A 15,552-nucleotide genomic window follows, 5' to 3' on the forward strand; every position below is an offset into this window, starting at 1 on the left:
CATATGGGTACGAGCGCTTCCTTTTATGAGTCGAGGCACAAGCTATTTAATGTACACTACGTCCGTTCCGATGCTCCTCTGCGCCCACGTTATTTTCCGTCCATGCAGATGAATTCTAAACTCTCCAACCAAGCAAAACTTTTGTGGGGTGTTCAATCCATTCCTGAACACCTTGCGATGCATCCATCCCAACACTGACCTGATGAAAAACGACGAACTTTTGTGGGTATTGATAAGTGGGTATATGTAAACGCGACTTTTCGGCTCCAGAGATAAAGATGGGCTTGCGGATGTGTAGTGGAGAATCACTGGTCATGAGAGGAGCTGCTGATGGAGCTGCGACTAGTGCCCTCAGTGATGAACGTGGCAATGCTGGAGCGCTGAAAGGGTGATGCGATGCCATTCTGGTCTCGAGATGGCGGACTCGAGAGACCTTGACTGGCGCCCCCGGGTGATGCTGGGGTAGAGGTAGGTTGTTGATCGGTGATGCTGCCTCCGTAGCGTTCGCGTAGGCGCTTAATCTCGCGAAGTCGGTTGCGCCATGATGAGATCTGCTCTCCGCCTTCGCGTTGGAACCAAACGTCGGAAAAGACGCACGCATTGATAGCGATGAGGCGGCAGTAAGCAGCAATGTGCCTGCCACCAAGAATCTTCGATTCGGCGGCCGGAGACACATCCGGGAAGCCAGGTTTTGTGACGACCTGCACTCTGTAGTAACGGTCTTTGCCGTCAGGGTCTGCGTCGGTGCGGCGATCGACAAAGCTGGCTCGAGATTCGGGTGAGATGACGATGTGCACGTAGTTGAAGGCGCCCGGAAAGGTGTCGAAATTGTAGGGCAGACCTGAGTCATTGAAGATGATGTTGACGAAGTCGTTGCCAATGTGACGTTTCTTGTTGGGGTACGTCATGTCGTCGTTGGGGTCCGTCGGCATCATGGTGGTAATGTGGTAGACTAGCTCCATACACCTGTCACGCCACACGTAGGTAAACTCTCCGTCTGCATCACCACGAGTGTCGAGGCCACCGCTATTGAATTTGGCATCCTTCAGACGACTCAATGTGCCCAGGCCGGTGACAAAGGAGGTGTAAGCCGGAGAGCCGATGTCGTTCATGAAGATGTCACGCTCGTTGGTCTGGCCTTCGCCGATGTAGATGACTCCTACTTTGTGACTATCGACAGTTGCAGTTCTGTCAAATGTGGCGATGGCGCGTCTGGTCATATCATCATCCGGAAGGGCGATGGTGGTGTTCGCGAGATCCAAAGGCGCGTAAAAGCTTTGAAAGATATCCTCTGGCAGGATACCAACGTAAGAGGAGAAGTAAAAGGCGTCAGCCGCAAGCCCAATGTTGATTGGCACCTGATAGCGCGGGGGCTGCACGAGCGATGGTCGCAACGTGAAGAAGCGCGTGCCACACTGTGATCAAGTCAGTACGAAATGAACACACTCAGGACAGTATACATACGGGTCGACGGGATGTGACCTGAGAAACACCCGTCCTTGCTGCTGTCTCGATCGTCAAGAGACCGTTGTTGACGATCCACGTCTTCTTCCAAACCTCACCGTCACCAGGTTTCGAGAAATTCTTGTTGCGTACAGTGTGATCTCGATCCGTGTAGGCCACCATGTTCATGATATCCACAATGACCTGGCCTTGTTCTTCCATGCTGTGCCTTCCTGCGCTGTCCACAGTCAGGAGATTCTTGGTGATCCATGGGATTTGCTTAGGTCGATCCTCCATCCTCAGCGCCATGAACCAAAAGGTGATGACATGAAACGCCAGCGAATACAGGTAGTGAGGCAGGTCTTCCTCGACTGAATGTGGCCTCCTGGAGCCGCTGTCCGGCGTTGTAGTAGAGTCCCTGCCAGGCCCGCTATGGCGCAAGGAGCTGTGACCTCTCTGTGAGAGGCTCGGCATAGCCGCTCTATTGCGCTGATCCCTGATATGTTGCAAGTAGCGGAAACATACTCCAAACACTGTCTTGAATTCTTCCTCGCGGAAGTTCTTGTACAGTTCTGGCAAACGCGCTAAGCTTGTGAGGAACTCAAGGATATGAATTGCGGTTGCCGGTTTCGTTACGATCTGTGACATCTTCTGGATGATAGTGTCGAGAGATTTGCTGACAGAGAGCGGGACTTCGCAGCAGCAGACAGACAGCGCATGAATGCACCACTTCGACGTTCTGTCCCACTGCACGATGCCTTGCAAGAAAGCCTTGACCATATCATCCTCTTCACTCTTCTCGAAGTACTCGTGGTAGCTGATGATGACTGTAAGGATATGGTACAGGCAGACTGCTACATCGGCCTTCTTGAGTAATGTGTGTGGTGGAGGTTCGTGGAAGCTGGAGTTGCGCACTTGCTCGCAGAGGACGTTCCTGAGCATTTGCAGTTGCACCACGCAGCTTCGTACCAAAGCTTGGTTTGACAACTGTGGGCCCAGGTGAACCAGTACGTAGCTATATATCTCCCAGTCGGGCGGCCTCTGCAGTAAAGAGATGATCAGCTCCAGCCACAAGGTAATCTCCATGTCGTGAATGTCGTCACTAAGTGGGTATTTGCTGGCGTCGATGTGAGAGAACACGACACGACTAGGTTCGGAGAGGGGTTCCTCAGGCAGACCTTTAGGTCCAGGGTACATCCACAACGGAGCAATCGGTTTCGAAACACGGCCAGATGCAGCTGTTGCACGACCTGTTTGCCGATTGAGAGAAGCATGTGGGCTGGAACCACTGATCTTGCGTTGTTCGCGCCACGAGGATACGTCTTCAGATCGTCCATGCTCGTTTGAGAGAGATCCATCAGACTTCTCGGTCGCGATAGCTGTCTCCTCGGTACGGCACAGCTCGGCTGCTATTCGCTCGCCTTCTGAGGAGGAGTTGACCGTGAGTGCGTGGCGTGAATCAGCGCGCAACCTGAAGAGTAGTCTAAGGGCGGTCAATCTGGACTCGTTATCGTACTTGTCGTTGCCTGCGATTCCTCGTATGGCATTGTACAGGATGCGTGTCTTTTGTGCCGCGTGGGTAAAGCTGCGAAGGAACAGACGCACCAAGGCAACGGCTACAACGTCGCAATGAGAACCGCTCTGCACATCAGTCTTTGGCAGGAAGGTGTGTGATGCCCAAGAATGTGACGATGTTGCGGCTGATGTCCGTGCTTGATCCATTTTCTTTTGTAGCAATCCCAAGATTTCGGAGAATCTGTCCAATGGCGCTCTGCCGGCGACGTCGACGGCAAAGTCCACAAGCGGCTCCAGGATCTGGATGTTGTCTTCGCCTTCAATCCTATCGAGCAGTATTGCAGCACTTTGAGCTGCCACATCGCTCGCGCAGAGTAACTCTACGGCATCATAAGTGTCTCTTAAGGTCTTGATTGCCAGAAGTCGGACAACGTTCGGCCTGGTGGCGTCATGCAGCGTCCCAGCTGCGACGTTACGAGACACGTCTAACCAGTCGCTATTGGATGGGTTTAGGAACCGCTCTTCGGCAAAATATTGAATCATTTTCTCTGCAACTGTGTCGCTCAGGCGATTCGCGCAGTGCAGGAACAGCTCCATAACTCCCTCCCTTTGAACGTGATCCATTGCGCTGCTGATGTGGTCCAATTTGACGAGCACTTGGAAGATGCTATCTTGCTCGAAACGGCGAACGGCCTCGGCCCCCGTCGGTCGTTGGGTAGGGATGTCAGTGTGTGGACCGATGTCTTCTTCGTGGCCTCCTGGGGACGCAACTGGGTCTGTTTTGCCTGATCAAGTCAGCATGGTACACACGTCAAGGATGTAAAGGAGACACTAACCAATCCTCGCGCTGCCATTCTCCAACGCAGGTTTGGCTGAGATGTGAGAGTCTTTGTCGCCAGTACTCGACGCTTCCCCAGATCCAGTCAACTCTGCTCGGAGACGGTCGTCGTCTCGCTCAGCGCAAACACGAATAATGTCCAGCATATCGCTCAGGTCTGCTTCAGCGAGCAGAGCATCTCTCATGGTGTCTTGCGACAGTATCGAGTCTACGAGATCGACGACGAACTTTTCCTGTGTCGCATGGGGCTCTTTGATCGAAGCTTTGAGGGCGGGGAAGATGAGCGACATGGGGACCTTTGGTAGTTCGCTGCGGCCGTCTTCTATAACCAGCTTCTGCAGGACCTGCATGGTCCCCCTGTACAGGCTGCTCTGCCGGTTCTTGATAGACGGTCCATCCTTGAGGGTGTGCAGGAGCGACATGATGGCAGCTTGGCCGATGTGAGACCTGAAGAGGTTGCTCAGTGTGTTCCATGTCTGGTCGTGGAGGCTGGCAATCTGCCTATGGATCGCACAGAGCACTTCAAGGCTTGTTCTGAGAACGTTCATCGGAACGTGGACATATGTGATGATGGTGTCAAAGAGCTTGATGCAGTTCTCCATGTCGCCTTCCTGGGTGGTGTTCTGGCAGATGTGCACGGCTCGCTCGAGGATCTGCTCCAGATCGCTGTCGGTGAGGATCCTAGCGTTGAACTTGCAGACGTCGGTGGCATATTGAAAGATGCGACCCAAGTCCTCGGTTTCTTGCAGGGGCTTGTCCACGCTGCGCCTGCCGGCTGTCTTCCGGTTCGAGTTGAAGGCATCACGGCTGGCTTTGAAGCACACATCGAGCGCGTTCAGTATGAAGGGTACGATGGCCGACTCGCAGGCAGCGATGTTCTTCCCGCCATTTGTGAGCGTCGAGATGATCTCGAGGCGCCACTGGAAGCACCGCGTGGTCCGGCGGTAGGCAGCTGCGTCGAAGATGATGGTGCGCTCCACCGGCGTCAGCTTGGGATCAAGCGAGATACTCCTCAGGAGCCTGTACCCTGCCTCGGCCACTTCGTCCGGCTGCTCGAGCAAGATCAGGTCACTGGCCACAGACCACAGGCCGAGTATGTTCTGCAAGGGGTATTCTTCCAGGACCCTGCCTATCTTGTCGACGGCATCTGCTCTCTCCAGGAACGGACGGCTCTTGTCCAACTGCTCGACCAACTGCGCGAGTTCTGGCGGCCCTCCCGTCACGTCAGGCCGGACTGTGTCACTGGCGACCTGGGTGATGCGCTGCAGAGTATCGTCGGCGGAAGGGCCGCTCGCTGTGGAGGGCGTCGGGAGGGAGCTCACGGACAGGGCCCGCACAGGGTTCACTGGCGGAGGCGGAGGCGGAGGAAGCGATTCGCCGCGCGCTTTGCTCCCGGTGAGCCGGCGGAAGGCATTGAGGATGTCATACGACGAGGCGCGGCGGTCGGGCGTGCGAGGGCCATGGTCGGCGGGTGAAGGCATTCGGGCCACGTTGGCCGTGGTGGGCGCGCGGAGTGGGCAGCTCTACTGCGACGGCGAGGCGTGCAGGGGCAGCGGGGAGAGGGAGTCGCAACAGTGGCGCGAGCGCTCTGGTGCCGGTCATGGGTGCTTGGTGTCGGTCATGGGTGCTAGGCGGAGGGCAGGGCAGGCGGAGGGCAGGGCGGGCGGGGGTGCGGGTGCGGGTGCCCATTGACTGTGCGGTCTGGCGTGACGGGCGGGCGGGCGGGCGGGCGCGGCGGTGGGCTGGAGGCAGTCCGGCTCGTTCTACAGGCGCAGGACAGACATGGCGGCGCGCGAACCAGCAGACGGGGCTGCCGACAGTCAGACGGACAGTCAGACGATGGCTGAGAGCTGCGAAAATTCCAGCGAAGCTTGCCAGAATCTGGGGTTGCGGCAGCGCTAGCCCAAGCTCTTCCACTTCCGCGCGCCTGCGCCAAACAAAGAGTGGGCCGGCCGGCCGGCCAGCAACCCGCGCCAAAACATTTGAAGCTTTTTGCACAGCAACCCAGCAACGTCTTCTCCCCTTGATCGGTTCCCGCTTGCTGTCTTGCCGTCTTGCCGTCTTGCCGTCTGGTCGTCATCATGGCTGCCGATATTCCCACGCTCTCCAAGCTGCTCGAGGCCAGCTTGGACCCCCGCCAGAACAAGCAGGGTGGGTGGCTGTTCCTCTGTTTACTCGTTGTCCCGCAGTGCCCCTCGTTGCCTGCACATGCTGCATGTCTGCCATCTGCACCGTACTGACACCCCACCAGCCGAGCAGGCCATCGCCCACGAGCAGACCAAGCCCAACTTCTCCCTCTCCCTCCTCCACATCGTCGCCACCGCCTCGTTCCCCCCGACAATACGGCTGGCGAGCGCCCTCTACTTCAAGAACTTCATCAAGCGCAACTGGGTCGACGAGGATGGCAACTACAAGCTGCCCCAGGACGAGGTCGTCGCCATCAAGCGCGAGCTGATTGGCCTGATGGTCTCGGTACCGCCCAGCTTGCAGGCACAGCTCGGCGAGGCCATCAGCGCCATCGCCGACAGCGACTTCTGGGAACGGTGGGACACGCTCGTCGACGACCTCATCTCTCGGCTCACAGCTGACAACTCGACGGTCAACAACGGTGTCCTGCGCGTAGCACACTCCATCTTCAAGCGATGGCGGCCGCTGTTCCGCTCCGACGAGCTCTTCACCGAGATCAACCACGTGCTGTCAAAGCTCAGCACGCCGTTCCTCACGCTGCTCCAGAACACCGACAGCCTCATCACACAGTCTCAGGGCAGCCCCGAGGCCCTCAAGAGTGCCTTCACAACGCTTGACCTCATCATGAAGCTCTTCTACGACCTGTCGTGCCAGGACTTGCCCCCCGTGTTCGAGGACAACATGGCCGCCATCTCCTCGGTGCTCCACAAGTACCTGACCTACGACGACCCTGCGCTGCACACGTCCGACGACGACGAGTCGGGGCCACAGGAGTACGTCAGGGCTGGCATCTTCGAGGCGCTGATGCTGTACATTCAGAAGTACGAGGATGCGTTTGGAGCCCAACTCGGCCCGTTCATCGAGACTTCCTGGTCGTTCCTCATGACAGTCGGGCTGGAGACAAAGTACGACATCTTGGTCAGCAAAGCGCTTCAGTTCCTCACCGCAGTAGCATCGACGCAACACGCCGAGAACTTCAACAACCAGTCGGTCCTTGTCCAGGTGATCGAGAAGGTCATTCTGCCGAACTTGACACTGCGCGAGTCGGATGTGGAGCTGTTCGAGGACGAGCCCATCGAGTTCATCAGGAGAGATCTGGAAGGCTCGGACAACGACACGCGCCGAAGAGCTGCCACCAACTTCCTGCGCCAGCTCATGTCCAAGTTCGAGGGCCTGGTCACCAGCACTTCGCAGACATATGTCGATGCATACCTCCAGAACTACGCCCAGGACCCTGCAAACAACTGGAAGTCCAAGGACACGGCCGTGTACCTCTTCACTGCTATTGCGGCCAAAGGAACTGCGACTGCTGCTCAGGGTATCCTCAGCGTCAACGAGAACGTCAACGTCCTGGACTTCTTCCAGAAGCACATCGCCGCAGAGCTGCAAGCGGCCGATGCAGAGGCAATCCTGAAGGTCGACGCCATCAAGTACCTCTACGTCTTCCGCAGTCAGCTTTCGCCTGATCTGTGGCGCGCTGCGTTCCCGCTCCTTGTCAATAACCTCGGAAACGAAAACTACGTCATCCACACATACGCTGCGATCGCTGTCGAGCGTGTGCTGTTCATGACCGACGACAACCGTCAACCCATCATTCCAAAGGGCGATGTCGTAGGCTCCTCAAGGGACCTTCTGACGCATTTGTTCAAGCTCATCACCAAGAACTCGGCTCCCGAGAAGATACAGGAGAACGAGTTCCTGATGAAATGCGTCATGCGCGTGCTCATCTTCATCCGGGACGGCGTGCTGCCAATCTGCGAGAACATCCTGATGAACTTCATCGCGATCATCAAGGTCATCAGGCACAACCCTAGCAACCCCCGCTTCCAGTACTATCTCTTCGAGGGTTTAGGTGCTCTCATCCGCTTCGCTGCACCAAACCATCCGGAGGCATTCGAGACTAAGCTCTACGAACCATTTGCCGCCTGCTTATCGGAGGGCATCGAGGAGTTCTCACCCTACATCTTCCAGCTGTTCTCGGCGCTGTTGGAAGCCAACCCGTCCGGCCAGTTGACAGACTACTACCGAAGCTTGTTCTCGATCATCATCCAAGGTGCTGTCTGGGAGCAGCGCGGTAATGTGCCCGCGCTTGCCCGCCTGCTCAGTGCCATGATCACTCGCGATGCACAGCGCATTGTTGCCGACAAGCAGGTAGAGCCGATTTTGGGCATCTTCCAGAAGCTTGTCTCCACCAAGGCGCATGAGTCTCACGCTTTCGAGCTCATCGAAGCTGTTGTCACCTACGTCCCCGTCGAGGCTCTGCAGCCTTACTTCGTAACGATCATCCAGCTGATGCTGCAACGACTGTCCAACATGAAGACGGAGAACTTTCAGCAACGCTTCATCGCCTTCTACCACTTGGTTTCCGCGCGACAGGAAAAGGGACTGGGTGCTGACTTCTACATCAACGTGACCGACCAGGTTCAGCAGGAGTACGTCATTTCAACCAATATGTATCAATAGCACCCCCACTAACAGTCGTGTAGCGTTTTCAAGCCTATCTACTTGACAGTCATCCTGCCTGACACGCAGAAGCTAGCCAGACCTACTGATCGCAAGACTGCTGTGGTATCTTTCACCAAGACCCTCGGCGAGTCGCAGGCCTTCGTGGACCGCTACCCCAAGGGCTGGGGTCTCACTACACAGCGACTGCTCGAACTTCTCGTCAACCCACCCGTTCCATCCACAGCAGATGACTTGATTCCAGATGCCGATGTCGATGAGGTCGGTTTTGGAGTCGGCTTCACTCAGCTCAACACATGCAAGAAGGCGCCCCGCGACCCCTTCCCAGAGATCACCGATGTCAAGCAGTGGGTTGGACAGTACCTCAAGGATGCAAACAGCCGGCACAATGGCAAGATCGTGAAATTGGTGCAGGAGAGGCTCACTCCCGAGTTGCAGCAGGCTCTGTCGCTGTACCTCAACTAGAGACGGTGAGATGCATATTGGGTTGGAATGGTGGGATGGAGGATTTGCAAATGACATGATACCAGGGAATTCGTGGAGGAGTTTTGCTAGAGAGAGGCATAGCGATTAGCATCAAAAATTTCAGCAGAGCAGCCGTGTGTGTGTCTTGCTCGTTCAAAAAAACGTCATCAATCTTGCGATGCTTGCGATGCCCCCCCCCCCCCCATTTGATCACATTACTTTTAATTTACTTTGCCATCTGGTAACCTTCTATGAAAGATGTCAATCGTCTACGCATCCTGCACCTCATAAGAAACCTTGGTAATCCCCTTCTGCCTCTTAATATTCCTAATCACAACCCTTCCACACTCCTTCGTCGTCTTCACATGCGTCCCGCCACACGGATAACTCCCCGCATCCCCAATCTCCACAACCCTTACCCCATCATCATCATCCATCTTCAAACTCTCCAACACCCCCGTACACTCCCGCCGCGCCCGTTCCTCATCCCAGAAGTGGATCTTGACCTCCAGATCCTGGGCGACTAGCTCATCGGCCTTGGCTTGGATGGCGGCTTTTTTGTCGGCAGGGATCAGGCCTACGAACTCGACGAACGCGGCGCCGGGGTAATGCGATGCTTTGCCGTCGACGACGGAGGGATCGAGGTTGCCGGATGCTTTGAGGGCGGCGGCGGCGAGGCCGATGACGTGGCCTGCGGTGTGGATGCGCGAGTGGAGCGACCGCTTGGACACGTCGATTCTCTGCTCCGCTGCTTCTCCCTTGCCGTCGAATCTTACCTCGCCAGAAAATGTGCCCATGTGCAGGATCGCTGGGTCTACTTTGCGTACCTGATGCACGTTGAACGTCGAACTGCCGGACGTGATGGTCCCGGTGTCAGACGGCTGGCCGCCGCCTTGTGCGTGGAAGATTGTCGACGGTGTTGTTAGGATGTATGGTTCGCCTTCTGGAGGGGGTTTGAATAGGCCTTGTGCATTTTGAGGCAGGGAAGACAGTGGCTGAATGCTGGAGATGGGGGAGGTGTGGGAGTAGAGGTGTCCGTCTTTTTGGTAGAGGGCTTCAGTCTTCGCCGTGGGTAGCGAGGCTTCGGCCATGTTGTAGTAAAATTGGGGGTTGTTGTTGCCAGAATAAAAGTTGAGGTTTGGTGTTGATTGGGTTATCCTGGTGGTGCCGCGAAGGTGTAGCAGAGTTGAAATTGGTCTTTGGAAGCAACGCATGCGACCTGGAAATGGTGAGTTCCTCTTGAGTACTTATATGTACAGACACTCCAGTTGAGTCAACTTTTTCAACTCGACTTTTGTTAGCGGGATGACCAAAGAGAAGCGTTGACCCGCCAAACACGCCCTTGAGGTTGAAGAGCGACATCGGCGTTACCGTTCTAGGAAGGTCCGTTAGCCGTCATCATGGTCTTTTCGAAATTCTAGCATATTCTCTCGAAAACAACAGCCTTTTGTCAGTGTAGTCAGTGTTGAAGAATGAAGCTTCTGTTGTCTTGACATGGAGGTCAACTTTCAGGGCGTGCCTGTTGGCGTGTGACGATAGGTTGATTGCTGCTCATTATTGGAATATCTGCATCGAAGATCCAGCTGTCTACGGAGGTGTCAAGGTACATGTCGGGAATCGAAGATGGGACACAGTCATCCGCAACAATCCCGCAGAAGATATGGATACCCGTGTCGCATTGCGCCTTGAACTGGGGTTCACAGGCTCACGGTCCAATGCGATAAACTGTTAATTGCTGCGTAGTTGTCGCGGATTGAAATAGTTATGAGCGCGCTGTTCTGCGTAACAAGATCTATTACAATACGTTCAATGAACAAAGTAAGGTGCAGCAAACGCCGAATAAATGCAGTCCAAGTGCAAGTTACATGCCGAATAGATACGAGGGTATCTGTCGGCCAAACAATGTTGTAAAGTCGAGTAAATCATCTGCTGCTTGCCTCAACAGCAGCCTCCCCATCCTTGTTGCTTGCCTTTCTTCGCAGCATCGTTCATGCCCAGGCTGATGCCAGCGCGATTGCCGCCTCCAGCTCCCGGGCCCTTGACGCCACTTCTCCTATCGTTGAGGTCGTATCGCCCTGCCTCGATGTTCTGGTATATCCTCTCTGCGACTTCCAAAAATGCTCTCTCGACACCTTCTCCACTCTTGGCCGACGTTTCGACGTACTCCATAACACCGTTTGCTTTGCACCATTCTTCAGCCTCCTCTCTTGTAACTTGTCTCTTGTTGTCGGCTTCTGATTCTGATACTGTCGATGAGGCGGCCAGATCACTCTTGTTTCCCACTAGGACCACTACAATACCCTCTTCAGCGATCTGTCGCAGGTCATTGAGCCAGCTTGTTGCACTGAGGAAGGTGTTTTTGCGTGAGATATCGAAGACAAGCAGGGCACCCGATGCGCCTCGGAAATAGCTTCTTGTTATACTTTTGTATGTTTCCTGCCCGGCTGTATCCCATAGTGAAAGCTTCATGTGCTTCTGTGGTGGGTCCTTCTTTGACGGCGATAGGGGAGGCTCGGTTTTTGAGGGGTTGTTGATGCTCAGTGAATGTGAGGCAGGTGGTCCTACTGGAACAATACGCGATCCGAATTCGACACCGATGGTCACATCGTGGTGGGGTGAGAAGCGGCCTTCGCAGAGTCGTACTGTAAGCTGTTGGTGGTCAGTACTACAGTGTAAGGCAGAGAGTGATTGCTACGCACACTGGACTTGCCGCAGCCCGAGTCACCCAGCGACACAATCTTTGCAATGTAGTCCCACGGCTGAGCCATTTACAGCGGTTGTATCCGCAGGATGGGGTATGGGGGTGTGGAGATAAGTTCGGCGCAAGCTCGTGCTACTGCGCAAAGCAATCGATAATGTTCCAGAAGCCCTTGAAAATTCTGGCTGTTTTTCTTAGACGTAGAAGACAGGACAACTTGTTTCGTAGCTGTCACACTTCTGTTGTGTGCTGTGGGGGTTGGGGATCGAGGTGGTGTTGATTGCAGGGTCAAGAGGTGTGGATGCGATCATAGCTCCTGCCGTGCCTACTCCACCGAGCCTGGAAGGAAGTCACGTCTTGAGATGCCAGTCTTGCGCAAGCAAACAAACGAACATGAATCAAATACATTTCACAGCAAACCCAGGTCCTAAAAAGAACAGCAGGCAGTCCGCCACCTATGATATTACACAGCTAGCTATTGCTGTGGTTCACTGGACTCAAAAGTTCGCAGAAACAGAATTATAACTTCGGCAAAGTTCCCCAAGGATCGTGAAGCCTGAAACGTCTTCCGGCCAGGAAATAACGTGCATTATATCCGTGCAAATTCGCGCATCACAGTGTTTGGAGAACGTGGTTCTGTCTATCTCGTGACGACCGTCCTGGGCAGTGCGTGACGTTGTAGATAACTGGTGATGCACAATCGATAGCTTAGCGTGGTTAGGTCCCGAAGATGGCGCGGTGAAGGACGCAGGTGCTTAGCTACTACGCGCAGTACCGACCGCTCAGATCCTATGTCGTGCTTCTCTGCTTATTCTTATACCTGAATTACTTTGTTCCATTTTCTTCCACGGCAGCTACACGCGCCACACTGCAAACAGCTGCATGTCTCTCAGCTGCGTCATCCGTCTGCTGCCTTACTGTCGATCTGCCGCCCTACCGCCTCACCGACCGCTCACCAGCGGACCTGAGTCAACCTCAACCCTCAAGGCTGCACCCACGTTAAAGACGCCTAGGCAGTCTGTGGGAAGCTGCGCAGGCCCCCAAAACCCCCCCTCGAAGTATCTAGCCCACCATGTTTTCTGAATGTAAGCCTCCCCGCGCCTTATCAGGCACATGTGACAGCTACCGGCGCCTCTGTCTTGAATGTGCCTTGGAGCTCGTGTGACTGACAGGCGTGCTGCACAGATGCCTCCAAGTTTCTCTCCCAGTCTCAGTCGCGGCTGTCACTGGGCCAGCCCGAGTCGACCTTCGGTCGTAACCCTTCAGACCGCCAGCGGCCCTCGTCGCGCGCAGCCCAGGCATACCTTCAGCGCCGCAACATGCCGAACCCATATAACTCTCAAGCTATGTCGCGCTTTGCTTTCGCATCGCGCACTTCAAACGCCCCTGCGCCGCTCTTCTACTCAGCCACAGACGACTTCCGGGAAGAGGACGATCATGTCGAGCACGACCGCGAGATGGCTGACCACTACGCCCTTCAACGGTCACGGCGGCAGTTCGGCGCAAGCAACCTCTCCGAGTCATCAGAAGTGGAGGACGACGGTGTACACAGATCAGACCATACAATAGAGGCAGACCGAGACGAGAACGATGCGCCAGATTATGGTCTTGGCAGAGGGATTAAGAGCTCTTGGAAGGGCGACAAGCCAGCTCGAGGGCGGTCGACCACTGTGACAAGACTCGAAGACGAAGAGCGGGATTCAAGCGTGCCTTTGTCCGAGTCGACAGAACCAAGCAGTAGAGGGAATGGGAGGTTGGTGGACATCGAGCTTGCCTCGACGGAAAGAGGCAGCATAGAAGAGCTGGACAGACAAGAAGCCTTCGAACATAAGGACGAACCGCCACCCTCATACCAGCAGTTTCGCAATATGCCGAGAAATAAACGCCTTCGCAGCCCGCTGCGAACAAGCCTACCCATACCACAAGAAACTGACGAAGACGTGCTGCTGGAGCGCCCACGATCCATCAGCCCAGACCGCCAGACCGTGCCAGATCTAGTGCCTGAGAATCCCACAACCCCTCCAAGACACAACTTCTTCTGGGCTGAGCTCTTTATCATAGTACAATGCGCCATGATCGGCGTTTGGTTCATCTCCTTCCTGCAAGAATCACCACCAGGCAAGAAGAATCCACTTGGAGATACGGTCTACACTGTCCTCCAGTCATCTTTCCACCTCATCGGCGTATACTCGCTCGTATCGGTCGTTGTCGGGTTACTATGGCTATCCTTACTACGATCTTTCGCCCGCCCTCTGGTCTATCTGATGCTGGTAGCGGTACCGGTCATCTCGTTTTCGTTCTGGCTGTACCCGTTCGTCTCAAGTCTGAAGGGCTCATGGCATGGCAACAGCGCACAAGACAAGGCAATGCGCTGGCTCTCATTCGGGCCCCTAATACTGGCCATCTTCTGGGTCTACACAGCATTCAAGGCACGACACTCACTGCACAAAGCGATCGGCATGCTGGAATTCTCGAGTGATATCCTGAGGGCGCAGGCACCACTCCTCGTGGTTGGTGTTGCAACCTTGGCTGCAGTAATGCTCTGGTCGTGGCTTTGGATCCTCATGTTCACACGACTGTTTCTTGGAGGTCACTTTGCAAGCAACAAATCACGCTGGATCGTGGACGCCAGCACTTGGTGGCTTGGGATAGCTTTCTTCCTCAACTACTTTTGGACCTTGGGCGTTATTGCTGGTATACAGCGAGCGACAACAGCAGCTACTGTCTCCCAGTGGTATTTCCACCGCAACACGACACCCACGCCCCCAGCCTCGACAGTTGTGCAAGCTTCGCTCAGCCACGCATCATACACCATGGCAGGCACTATTTGTCTCTCGACCTTGCTCTCGCTTGCGGTGCGACTACCACTTATCATTCTGCCTCGACGTATTGCCGGCATGATCGCGATGTGCGCCTATTCGATTGTACCTACACCGATCGCCGCACTGACCAACCCTCTCACCCTGACCTTCGCATCCATCCATGGCGTCCCGCTCAACCAAGCTGCACGTGGTCTGTCACAGATGAACTTCATCTCAGCAGCATCGCCAACAACGACACTCGGTCCAAGATCGTTCAAGAACCATGGTCGACCTTCAATCCAGTCGTATCGCCTGGCCAAGCTTCTCCTGCACGCTATCCGTTGGGTCATCACCATCACGCTTGGGTTCGGAGGTTGGGTATCTACTGCGCGGATGCTCCAGATCGGCAACGAGGCCGTGCCGTATAAAGGCAGTCTATACGCCTACGTAGTCGGCATCATCAGCGCAGCAATTGGATGGGGAGCATTGGGCGCTATGGAAGGTGTAGTCGGTGGCATCTTGGATGCTGTGCTAGTCTGCTGGGGTAGTGAGGTTGGGCGAGACGGTCAAGGTGAGGCGAGATACTGCGTTGATGCCGGTCGATTGTTCGGTGACGAGATTAACGGACGTGGAAGGGCAAGGTTTGAGGTCTGAGTTGATAGATGGGTGTGCATTTCTGGTGTTATAAGCCTTGGGAACTAGGCGTTGAACAATCCAACCTGGGTACATGGAGGACTGGATGTGGGCTGGCTTTGGGTATACCTGGTGGATCGCAGTAGTCCTGCACCATCTGCAATGTTTCGTAGCTTTGCAAATTGAGAGTGGTCTTATCTTTGACTGCGATCTCCAAGTCGGGATGTCTGTTACAACAACCCTTGGAGTGATGCTCTCCCTGTAACCTTCCTGATATGTATACGCTAACCGAGTACAGCGGAGCTCCGCGCCTGAAGGCTACCTCGTACTCCAGAGCAAGCAACGGTCTCACGTCTGCTATGGAAGCCACTTACGAGCAATTCTAAGCAATCGACTGAGCCCGTAGATTCGGAACCATGCATGAAGCCATTACCATGGCGTCGCGTCTACCTTCCTCCAACACAAGTCGCGGGCACCACGCCCACTCCAAGTTCTGACCCACCTGCAAG

At 55.1% G+C, this 15,552-nt stretch overlaps 5 protein-coding genes across 5 annotated transcripts; 2 read left to right on the forward strand and 3 right to left on the reverse strand.

Annotated features, from left to right (window-relative positions):
• Positions 1-35: 35 nt before the first annotated feature.
• BU25DRAFT_435871 (uncharacterized protein) lies at positions 36-5,277 on the reverse strand (the record flags this gene model as incomplete). Its single annotated transcript, XM_033699990.1, has 3 exons — positions 36-1,415; positions 1,465-3,743; positions 3,795-5,277. The coding sequence occupies 3 exons, from the start codon at positions 5,275-5,277 to the stop codon at positions 306-308; spliced, it is 4,872 nt and encodes a 1,623-aa protein (XP_033567547.1). The 3' UTR covers positions 36-305.
• A 713-nt stretch (positions 5,278-5,990) lies between these two features.
• On the forward strand, positions 5,991-9,045 carry BU25DRAFT_405260 (Cse1-domain-containing protein). Its single transcript, XM_033699730.1, has 2 exons — positions 5,991-8,415; positions 8,470-9,045. Exons 1-2 carry the CDS (start codon positions 6,005-6,007, stop codon positions 8,909-8,911), a joined length of 2,853 nt encoding a protein of 950 aa, XP_033567548.1. The 5' UTR covers positions 5,991-6,004; the 3' UTR covers positions 8,912-9,045.
• A 104-nt stretch (positions 9,046-9,149) lies between these two features.
• BU25DRAFT_405261 (alanyl-tRNA synthetase-like protein) lies at positions 9,150-10,214 on the reverse strand. Its single transcript, XM_033699731.1, has one exon. It carries the CDS (start codon positions 10,000-10,002, stop codon positions 9,181-9,183), a length of 822 nt encoding a protein of 273 aa, XP_033567549.1. The 5' UTR covers positions 10,003-10,214; the 3' UTR covers positions 9,150-9,180.
• A 635-nt stretch (positions 10,215-10,849) lies between these two features.
• Positions 10,850-11,679, reverse strand: BU25DRAFT_327782 (GTP-binding protein-like protein RAB2; the record flags this gene model as incomplete). Its single annotated transcript, XM_033699497.1, has 2 exons — positions 10,850-11,560; positions 11,611-11,679. The coding sequence occupies 2 exons, from the start codon at positions 11,677-11,679 to the stop codon at positions 10,850-10,852; spliced, it is 780 nt and encodes a 259-aa protein (XP_033567550.1).
• Positions 11,680-12,384: 705 nt separating this feature from the next.
• Positions 12,385-15,247, forward strand: BU25DRAFT_405264 (uncharacterized protein). The gene is made up of 2 exons (XM_033699732.1): positions 12,385-12,694; positions 12,795-15,247. Exons 1-2 carry the CDS (start codon positions 12,682-12,684, stop codon positions 15,062-15,064), a joined length of 2,283 nt encoding a protein of 760 aa, XP_033567551.1. The 5' UTR covers positions 12,385-12,681; the 3' UTR covers positions 15,065-15,247.
• Positions 15,248-15,552: the final 305 nt, after the last annotated feature.

Source organism: Macroventuria anomochaeta (genome assembly GCF_010093625.1).
Source record: "Macroventuria anomochaeta strain CBS 525.71 unplaced genomic scaffold BU25scaffold_1, whole genome shotgun sequence".
Taxonomy (NCBI): domain Eukaryota; kingdom Fungi; phylum Ascomycota; class Dothideomycetes; order Pleosporales; family Didymellaceae; genus Macroventuria; species Macroventuria anomochaeta.

Bases quoted from the DNA above. Each gene is read 5' to 3' on its own strand.
- BU25DRAFT_405260 (XM_033699730.1), top strand. From the start codon at position 6,005: ATGCTGCATGTCTGCCATCTGCACCGTACTGACACCCCACCAGCCGAG. The intron at 8,416-8,469 runs GTACGTCATTTC...ACAGTCGTGTAG, and splicing joins ACCGACCAGGTTCAGCAGGA to CGTTTTCAAGCCTATCTACT.
- BU25DRAFT_405261 (XM_033699731.1), bottom strand. From the start codon at position 10,002: ATGGCCGAAGCCTCGCTACCCACGGCGAAGACTGAAGCCCTCTACCAA.